This window comes from Leptopilina heterotoma, unplaced genomic scaffold (assembly GCF_015476425.1).
Source record: "Leptopilina heterotoma isolate Lh14 unplaced genomic scaffold, ASM1547642v1 Lhet_12, whole genome shotgun sequence".
NCBI lineage: Eukaryota > Metazoa > Arthropoda > Insecta > Hymenoptera > Figitidae > Leptopilina > Leptopilina heterotoma.
Genome location: NW_025110837.1, coordinates 525,076 through 535,441, shown reverse-complemented (window position 1 = coordinate 535,441; position 10,366 = coordinate 525,076). Strand labels below are relative to the sequence as shown.

Below are 10,366 nucleotides of genomic sequence, written 5' to 3'. Positions count from 1 at the left end.
AAAAAAAAAAAAATTTTTTTTTAAAGACATATATAAAGTTAAATTTTTACATACAGGGTTACAATAAGCACATTAACACAAAAGGTTAATATATTTTATGGGAAATTTATATATATATATATATATATATATATTGATATACATTGATTGTCTATTTTTATAAAAATTATCTATCTGTTTCTTCACAGGAGAAAATATATGCGAATTTTAAAGTGCGGTAAAAGAGATATTTTTTTTGTTTGTTTTGTTCACTAAAGTTGAACACAGGGAACAGTAACTACCCTTGCAACGGCAAGCTCTGGTTTCTTTAATAAATCGCGCCCAATTCCCTGACATAACCTTGCCGGAAGTGTGTAGCCACTTGGGCAAGTGAAGGGATAAAAAAAAACCAAAAAATACAATCGCGTAAAACAACAATTTAAAATAAAAATTATCTTATTCGGTAAAATAAAAGCTTTTACTAAAAAAATAAATAATACAATTTTTTATGTTTAAAAATAAAAAGAAATCGAAAATATAAGGGTATAGTAGAAATAAAATCGCGAGTAAATATTATTTAAAAAAATTATTGTTTTAATATAAGTAATATAAACTAAACAAAATTGATAAACGAGAATTGACATAAAGAATAAAAACCCAAGAAACAAAACGAGGTTCAAAGTTCAAAGAAATCCAGAAAAGAATCCTCCGTCTTGAAGAGCAACAATGAAGATAAAATTCGGGAAATGACAAAAATTATTTGCGAAATTAATTAAATTTATTTTTATGAGTAAATAAAAAGAATAATTGGGAATAAAATATAGAGAGACAATGTGCTAAATTAGATAGGTATACGAACTCGGTTACGCGACACTGTGTCAGATTACACTTCAGGTGTGTAGGTCAGTAGGAAGTAGACATCGAAAGAAATGCTTATATAGACAATTAAAAGAAAAACTCATTTACTTCTGTATAATTTAAAAAAATATATACTTTTTTATTGTTTCTTTTTAATAAAATTCATATTTTTTACAAATAACAAATAAAATTTTAACGAAATTAAAAAAAAAACCTAAAATTACAAATTGAATAAAAATCCTAGTTAAAACGCATAGAAAAAATGGAGGAAATTTCAGTATTTTATTAAACTTCGAAAATTAAGAGAACTTAGGCATTTTATTAAAAATATTATAGCACAAAAATTTTGCAGATCATGACCTTAGTGAAATCAGTCTACGAAATAGAAGAATGAAAAATAACATATTGAAAATAAACTTTCATCAGTTGGAAGAACAATAAATAAATCATGCTGAATTAGCAGAAATACGCAAACAGAGGAATAACGTTTAAAAAAATGTCGGAAGTAAACCGTGAAGAAGATTCTCGGATAGTCAATCAAAGATTTAATCTTGCATTGTCTTTATCACTATTCGAAAAACAATTAAAATTTTTTGATGGATACAACATACCAGTTGAAGAATTCATTGAACAAATAACATTTGTAGCTTCACGAATGCCAATTACTTGTGAAGCCCTTATAATAACAATTATACTAGATAAATTAGAAGGTACCGCAAAAGCTAGCACTGTTGGCATCAAATTTAAAATTTTGATAGACTTATTAGATCATCTAAAAGAAAATTTTTCTCCAAATTTTCTATTCGACAACTCCTCTCCCTCTAACTACGATTTTTCGAGAACAAATTACAATGCCATTGACCATTACAACACGTATCAACCAAGGAACCAACGACAAAAATGGGGTCAACAACATAGAAGAAAAAATAGAGGCTACAATAAATTTAACAATCAGAATATGGACAAGAGTTTTAGAAAAAATGGACAAAACAGGAACATGGATTGGCAAGATTATGGAAGAGAAGACTTTTATAACTATGATCGGAATTTTGACGAGTACAATGTCGAATACGGAAATTCACAACACAGATTTAGAAACGAATATAAAAGATACAAGGACGTCCAGGATGGTTACAGTAGAGATGATCAAAAAGACCACAGATATAACAACTACGAAGGGTCTTATACAATGAGCTTTAACGAAATATATTCTAATATTTATAATTCAATGTGTTTGCAGAACTCACTCACAGACCAAAACTCCTTTAGGGTTGAAAATCAATTAAATTATAGTGTCTCAACCCCAGCGAATGAGCCACAAGTTGTAAGCAAAAGCGAAGAATCAATTAACAAAAAGACCATTCAAAAAATACAAAAACCTGTGGAAGAAGAAGAACAAACAGCAGTATATATGGATCCTATTATAAGTACTTTCGACGACGACAAAGAAGATATCAACATCAATGAAAAACCACCAAACAAGAAAAAGATGGACATACATGGAGATTTAGACAGAAAAATCAGTTTATCGTTAGAAGAAAACCAAACTTGTATTTTGGACAACAAAATGCTGGAAAAAGAGGAAGAGAATAGAAAGGAAACACTACAAATGCCAAGTTCGGAGAAAATCAAAAATATAATCAAATTAGAAAAAGATAATGACTTAAAGAATTATAGTTGTTATCATCACGAAACTCCACAGCGAGAAAACAATTCAAAACCATCTGAAATTAGCCATGAATTGAATGAAACAAAATCAGATAAAAAAGATGAAGAAAAAATTATTAAGAAAAGTGAAGAATTTTTAGATATTGAACAAGCAAACAATGAGAATGTCGCAGTCATGGTTGATTCAAATTCATTAATACAACAAATGAATCCGGACAGCCCTATGAAAAAACTAAGAAAAGGAAAATTTCAAAAAGGAAAGTTACAACATTTTTATTTAAAAAAAATGTAATTGTACATAATTTTATTATTATTAACCAAATTAACTAGATCCCTAAACAAATAGTATTTCAAAAATAAAAGTACTGCAATGATTTAAAATAAATAATAGTATTCGTTGAAATACTCAAAAATTTTGTTTCATTGATGCTCGAAACATGAAATTTATAATTAAAATACGCTTTAACTACTTCTAGAATCTGCGACTATTTTTCTTATAACTCCTTAAAAAGACATGATGCACTAAATAATATTAAAGGGAATGCTTTAAAGTTCGAGCACAAATGAAACTGTTGTAACACCAATAATACTAATATAAATTAACAAAGTTAACACCCTTAAATTATAAATATGAATAAAATACACTTTGAAAAGATTAAAAAAAGAAAAATTTATCTTAGAAAACGTAAAGCCATTTTTAATTTTTTTTTTCTAAAAAAAACATAAAAAACATGAATCAATGGAAACATAAATATTGAAAGGCAAATTCTTAAAAATATTTTAAACAGCCATTTTTGATTAAAAGTGCAGTTTATTTCTTCTTTTTTAAAAAAAAAAAAGTTAAAGTATGATAAATAGCATTTTTTGTAAGCATTTTTTTGTTATGCTTTACATTTTCTTCGTCTAAAAAAAAGAAACTTATTCAATTTACACTAATTCTAACATGAATTTATATAAAAAATTTTTAAAGAATGAAAATTTTCAATACAAAGCACTATATTTAAATGCTCTAAATAAAATTTTAAGACGGATAAGCATAATAAATAATTTGAAAAGTTTTGCTTTATCAAAACTATTTGACCAGAATTACTATTAGTAATGAAATTAAAAAAAATCAGAATGTTCCGTTTTTCTATAATTTCTCAATATTGTTTACCAATTTCTATTTGATACTGCACAAAAATGTAATAAGGAAACAGAGTTAAATTAATACAATTTAACATTTTTTTTCTTAAATGTTGCACATCTTTTAAAAGAACTACAAAACATTCACAAAAATTTTAAAGTTAAAAAGACATTTTAAAAAAAATCTATTTTTGTTAACCACATATTAAAATAATTAAATTATATAAAGATAAAAAAAACATGTTATTACAATTCAAAATAAAATATTTTAAATCGAATTTTTTCAAGAAAACTATGAAAATTTACAATATTCCAAACTATGAAAGTATTTTTTTTGCGAAAATAAAATTTTTATCTTATTATTGTGTAATAAAAATATTCTGCAACCTATGCAAAATTATTTAATATCAGCATTAAGAAAAATTAAAATAATAAATAAATTTATCAATCTTCGTTAAAAAAAATTTATAATTATAAATTTCTAGCAAGAACAATTTGTTATGATAAATTCAAATTTTGATACTATGAAATTATGTTTTTTCAAATCATTAAAAGTAAAAATATTTAATGTATTCTTCGTTTGAAATTAATAGCACCATAAAAAATTGTATACTAAAATTAGCTATAGGTTTTGTAATTTACAATATACATTTAAAAATAAGGATCAATAAAAAAATACTTAAAATAATAAACGTTGTCACTCTAAATTAATAAAAAGTGAAATGAAAATTTAGAAAAATTACATATCTTGAAATAAACAAATGCCTACATTGGTTATATTATAGTTAAAAAGACAAGTTTAAGGAAAAAAATATAATAAAGCAGTTTTTTACCACTCTAGACCTTAAAATACTTAAAAAAAAACATCATAATAAATACAAAAATAATTTGTAAACCATCGAAAACCAGTTTTGTTTTTGCTTCTATTGTAAACTAAACTTGAAACTAAACTAAAACTCACAACAATAATTTACCTCTATTTATAACAAATCTTTACAACGCGAAAAGATTTAGAAAAATTGGAAAGAAAAGAAAAAACATAAGCATTTAGAAATGGCTGCCAAGGGACGTCAGCCTAATAAAAGGGGGGCATGACAACAGAATTGTCGTCACAATTTTTTTTCTTCTCTTTTCGAAAATTAAAAAAAATTTTCTTTCATTATGACTATCACATACAATACAACTTAGGTAGACATCGTTACGTTAATTCATATGATACTAGGGGAAGACGTTGTCAGCGCTTTAAGTCAAATTCGACAATATTCTTTTAACATTATATAACTGAACTAAAAATACCTTTATCAACGATAAAAAAAATTATAAAGAACACTTTAATCAAAGAACTTAGGCATACGGCATGTTGAATCGCATTTCATTTTGAACATGTTCTATAAATGAAAAAATATTAAAATTTGTAAGGCTAGTTTTTAAGAAAGATTAACATAATTACTCTCCAACATAAACTTTTGTAAAGCAAGATAACCAGGATACGATTTTTGTAAAACTCAAACGAGTTATATCTACAAATTTTAAAAGAGGATCTTCGATAACGCATTCATAGCAGCTGACAAGGGACGTCAGCCTAATAAAAGGGGGGCATTTGTTACGGCCGAACTCCGTAACTTTTTATATTGTTAATAACTTTTTTAATTATATTTAAAACTAAAATTACATACAACAATCACACACAACATGAGATTTTGTTAAACACCACAAAACATTTACACAAAAACAACAACAAATTTCACAAAAGGGACATTCTTCTCTTTGAATATCTTAATCCAGAATATTCTAATTGGAAAAAGATCTAATTTTATATAAATAATATATATTTCAATAGATTTAACATTCCTTTAAGTTTCACAATTTGAAATGAAAAGCCTAAGAATAAAACACGGTATTTCTTAATAAATTCCTTTTCTTGGACAAACAGTTTATTGACCCTTTTGAAAATTAGTTAGAAAATATCAAAGTTAAATTGCTCAATATAAGGAGTGGTGCATCCAAGTCACTGAACTCGGATCACACCACTGCTTAAATCTGCAAGGTTGCAGAAATTGACTTGACAACAGTCGAGTACAATGAACTTAACATACGATTTCCCCACTAAATCGTCTTTCAATAAAATTGATTGACACTGGGAAATCTGGGCAGTTTAAGCTAGGCCGTTGTAGCCGGCAGTTAGCCCGGGCAGTTTAGGCCCGCAGTTTTAGTCCAGGCCATTGTAGCCTGAAGTTCTAAGTCCGGCATTTAGCCGTGTTAATCGTATCGAAAGTCTAACGGTTGAATAAAAAGTTTGTTTAAAGAAAGTGAATATAATTGGGAATAATATAAATAAATAAAAATTAAAGAAGATTGAATTGAAAATATATATGTTTGAATATAAATAATTAAAGTGTGTAATTAAAGGAATCAAAGAAATATAAAAAAAATATTGAAATATAGTGAAAGAAAATAAATAGAGAGAATTTACGTAATAAAAATTAAATATAGGGAATTGAAAAGAAATATTAAAATAAAAGAAGTGAAAATAAATTTAAAGAAATCATAAATTATATTAAAGAGTAAAAGAATTGAAGTCTCAGCATTGTGCATTATCTAAGGAATATTAAAGTTCATAGTAAAGAGGATAAAAACAAGATTCGTCATTGGATTCGAATTTCGAAGTACAGAATACCAAGTAGTGAGTAAAAACATCTTACATTTTACGACACACACGATTATCTCATTCACACGTACAGATTCACACGTACTTTTTACACACGCAAAGATTAGTTTTATTTGTATTAGGGACTCATTGGGAAAATATATATATCTTATATTGTTTAATCTTAATTTTGATAATAATTTAATTATTCCTAAAACTATCCTATCTTCTCCAAATTCAAGGGATAGGATTCTCACCCCTTGGTTGAACCAATAACCAAGTAGAGGGAAGAATCCACTACCCTTTACAAATTATTTTGTCCGAAGGACACGTTTAGTTAAAGTTTCTTTAAAAATTTGATATTATTAAATTAATTCATTTAATTTTTCAAATTCGACTCTAACTAAAATAAAATAAAATAAGCTAAAATTTTTGTACAGAAAGATAACCAGGATACGATTTTTGTAAAACTCAAACGAGTTATATCTAAAAATTTTAAAAGAGGATCTTTGATAACGCTTTCCCGCAGCTGACAAGGGACGTCAGCCTATTAAAAGGGGGGCATTTGTGACGAACCGACTTCGTCACTAAATATCCCTTCGTGATAACAAAATATAAATATAATGTTTATAAGAAAATATTAACACAAATACGAATATCCATGTTAAACACAATAACGAAACATACTTAGTTCATCTTTTCGTTATAATCTCGTTTAAAAAGAGTTTAAATATTAATAAAATATAATATCTCTCAATTATTGCAGTTAATTATATTTCACATTTCTATAAATTTACATTGAAAAAGATTAGGAATTTAACTTTAATTAAAAGAATGAGGCTTCAGATACCAATGTATTGTGAAACTTAAGGAGTGGTGTGTTCAGGTTAATGAACCATGATCACACCACTGCCTAAAACTGCAAGCTTGCAGAAAAGCGCCTGGCAACGAGCAGGTGCAATAAACTAAAGTATGATTTCACCACTGTAATGTCGATTAATAAAATCGATTGACACAGGAAAATCTGGGCATTTGCCCGTGTGTCTCGGCATGACCACGACGGAGAGTTAGGGCTATACTGCCAGATAAAGTTATTGTACGAAGCCCTTGTTTGTTTAATTAAATTGAAGGTCTCAATAATAGACCACAAGATAAAAATGAAGTAATAAAATAAGTGAATAAATAAATGGTTATGAAATAAAGTGACAAAAGTAAGAAATGAAAAGTGAAATATTAAATAAAGTGCAAGCGCGTTAAATAACAAAGGATATTAATTAAAGGAAATAAAACTAAAAAGAAATATATAAATGACAAAGGTGAGCTAAGTTGTTTTACACACTAAGATACAATATATGCACATAAACACATTACGCATCAGAAAATAGATATTGTGTAGAATCACATACTTGAAAGAAGATAAAGATTGTAATCTTTAAAATAAAGTAAATAAGGGAAATTTAGATAATTGTATTAGGGTTTAGAAGTTATAATATATTCTCATTATTTTGTAAATTTGTTTAACTTTATTAACATCTACACAACAATTCCAAAACCTTAAAATCCACTATTTCCAAACAGTAGAGATTCTCACCTCACTACTTGAACAATAAGTAGGAAGGAGGGGATCCACTACCAAACTTTAAAAGTTGCAAGTTTTCTTGTGTAATATTTTACCTTTAATTTTATTGTTAATTAATTAAATTATTATTCATAATTTTTAATACATAACCGATTAAATATAGGGTATAATATATAGAATATAATATACATTATCCTCTTTTCTTCATTTTTTTATTTTTTAGTTGGTCTTGTCTTTTTTGTTTAGGGTATGTCCACGTATTTAATTTCTGGTGCTTCTATATATCGCAATTTAGAAATAGGGTTTTCTTGTATTTTTCTTTCTTTTCGTATTTTGTTACTGGTGGTAGGTTTGTTTTCTTCTTGTTGTTCGCTTCGTTGCAGAATTTCTTGTTTGATGGTTAAGGTGGTTGGTTGTGTTTTTTGGTTTATAAGATTGCTAGTATTTGGGTTGTTGTGTCTTTGTTGTGTAGGGCTAGAAGGTATGGTGTACATCTGTTGCGTTTCTGTCTCGTTGTCTTTTTTCTTTCTTCTTAGGCAGCATAGAATCTTTATATGGTTTTTTATACATTGTTTTATAATTAAATAGATTACGATTATTATTATTATTGTTGTTAAAGTTCCTATTATTGAATTTGTATATTGGTATTGTTCCTTTTTCCCGAGTGTGTGTAAACTTTGGATTTCGAGACCTTTTTCTATTTCTTGTAATTTCTCGTCGGTTTCCATTTTTCTCCAAATTGGTCGTATTTCGTTTGAAGTTGTTACCTCCTTTTGAGGGTTTGCTGTTTTTAGTATCGGTGAAATTTCTTCTAGTTTTAATTCTATTTTAGGTGCATAAATATATTCTTGAGGGTTGTTAATTATCTGTAATGTAGGTAATTTTATTGTGTCAGTTTTTAAGGTACATTTTGGCGATAAATTAACTATTCCTATTCCTTTTAGTTGGAAAGTGTTGACTTTTGTTTTGGGACAGATCAAATATGCAGTTTCTTCTTTCGTTAGTGAATATAACCAATTCCCTGTTGTGATTAGAGGTTCCCATAGTGGTTGTTGATTCTTTGTGATCCGGATATCACAACTTCTTAAGGTGTTATTATTAGGTTCTCTTAGTAATTCTGATTCACAACTTGGTGCTAAAATAATGTCGTAAATTCCTTGTGTTAGGTAACAAACGTATCTTCCTTCCACTATTTGGCAAGTCCTTAGCTGTTCTTCTTCTAAATAAAAATAATGTCTGCCCTCTATGCTAGTGGCTATGTATTTGGAGTGGGGCGTAATGTACGCTCTGTTTCCTTTTGTTCCTATAGTTTGTAGTACTGGTAGCTCGTGCATTTTGTAAAGTAAATATTTTTCTTTTTCTAAAAGGGGAATATCTAGTGTTATCATCAAATTTTCTCCTTTTACTTGTAATCCTATTTTTGATATTTCGGCAATTGTCGCGACATTTAGGTTGTCTATGTGCATAGGGTATTCCTGGTTTTCTAAGAATTTATGTGCTTCAGTTGCTATTGTTTTTATCTGCTCGTTGTTTAATAATTTTGGATGTAATTTTCCTTCTATGGCTTTGAATATGACGTTTAAGGTTTCTTCTAATCCATGTTTATAAGTTTCTATTTGTTCGTTCCATTGTTTTGATGTTTTTTGTAATTGTAACATGAAATCTGTAGTAGTTAATTTTGATTCTACGGCAAATATGTCTTCTTCGAGTTTATATAATCTTTTTCTTTCTTCTTCGGAACTGTTATGTTGTCGTTGTGCTAAATCATATAAATTTTGTAAGTCTGCTCTTACTATGTGAGTTTGTTCTCCTACTAAATGTGATATGTTCTTCTGAGCCTCGTTTAATTCTGTGAAAAGTTGTTCGTATCTTTCCCCATCATCGTACGTTAATATTCCTATGGTTGGTCCTGCGATTTTTCCTATGAACCCTATTAATGGAGTGTTTCTTTTCTTCCTTTTTTGAAATTTAAGTGTTTGTTTTGTTGGTGTTTGCTGTTGCAATTCTTTTATGACATTTAATAATTGTTCTCGTAGTAACTTGGCTACTGTAATTTCTTTATTTAACATCTTGTATTCTAAAAAATCTTCACAACTTAATTTCATTACATTTTGGCAAACTGTTTCTATTTTTCTATATTCTGTTTCCAAATTAGGTAAATGTGTTTTGAAAGTGTCTGTGTCTACTAGTATTACCGTCCTCCATGTTCCTGATATGCGTTGTAGGTTTGGCATAAGTTCGTAAAAGAGTCCTGTGTTCTTATTTAGAGGCGTTATGGTCATTAAAGGGTTTACGTCTTGTGTTTTTGTGAGCCCGCTTATTCCTAGTATTATAATGCATATCCCGAAATAGTTCTTCATTTTTTTTTCTGTAACCAAAATTGAATTATATGTTTAGTTTTCTATTTCTATTTGTTGGTTAGTTTTCTATTGCTAGTTTAGCTAATCTATCTGCTTCTTCGTTTCCTATTATTCCAGTATGTCCTGGTTCGTATATTAATTCTACTTCTA

General features: G+C 27.8%; 1 protein-coding gene across 1 annotated transcript; it reads right to left on the bottom strand.

The window, feature by feature from the left end:
• Positions 1-8,330: 8,330 nt before the first annotated feature.
• On the bottom strand, positions 8,331-9,925 carry LOC122509854. The gene is made up of 2 exons (XM_043624138.1): positions 8,548-9,925; positions 8,331-8,404 (listed from the first exon to the last, which is right to left on the bottom strand). Exons 1-2 carry the CDS (start codon positions 9,923-9,925, stop codon positions 8,331-8,333), a joined length of 1,452 nt encoding a protein of 483 aa, XP_043480073.1.
• Positions 9,926-10,366: the final 441 nt, after the last annotated feature.

Excerpts from the sequence above, each read along its gene's own strand:
- LOC122509854 (XM_043624138.1), bottom strand. The coding sequence starts at position 9,925 with ATGTTAAATAAAGAAATTACAGTAGCCAAGTTACTACGAGAACAATTA. Across the intron at positions 8,405-8,547 it reads ATTACAAGAAATAGAAAAAG|ATTCTATGCTGCCTAAGAAG; the intron begins GTCTCGAAATCC and ends AACCATATAAAG.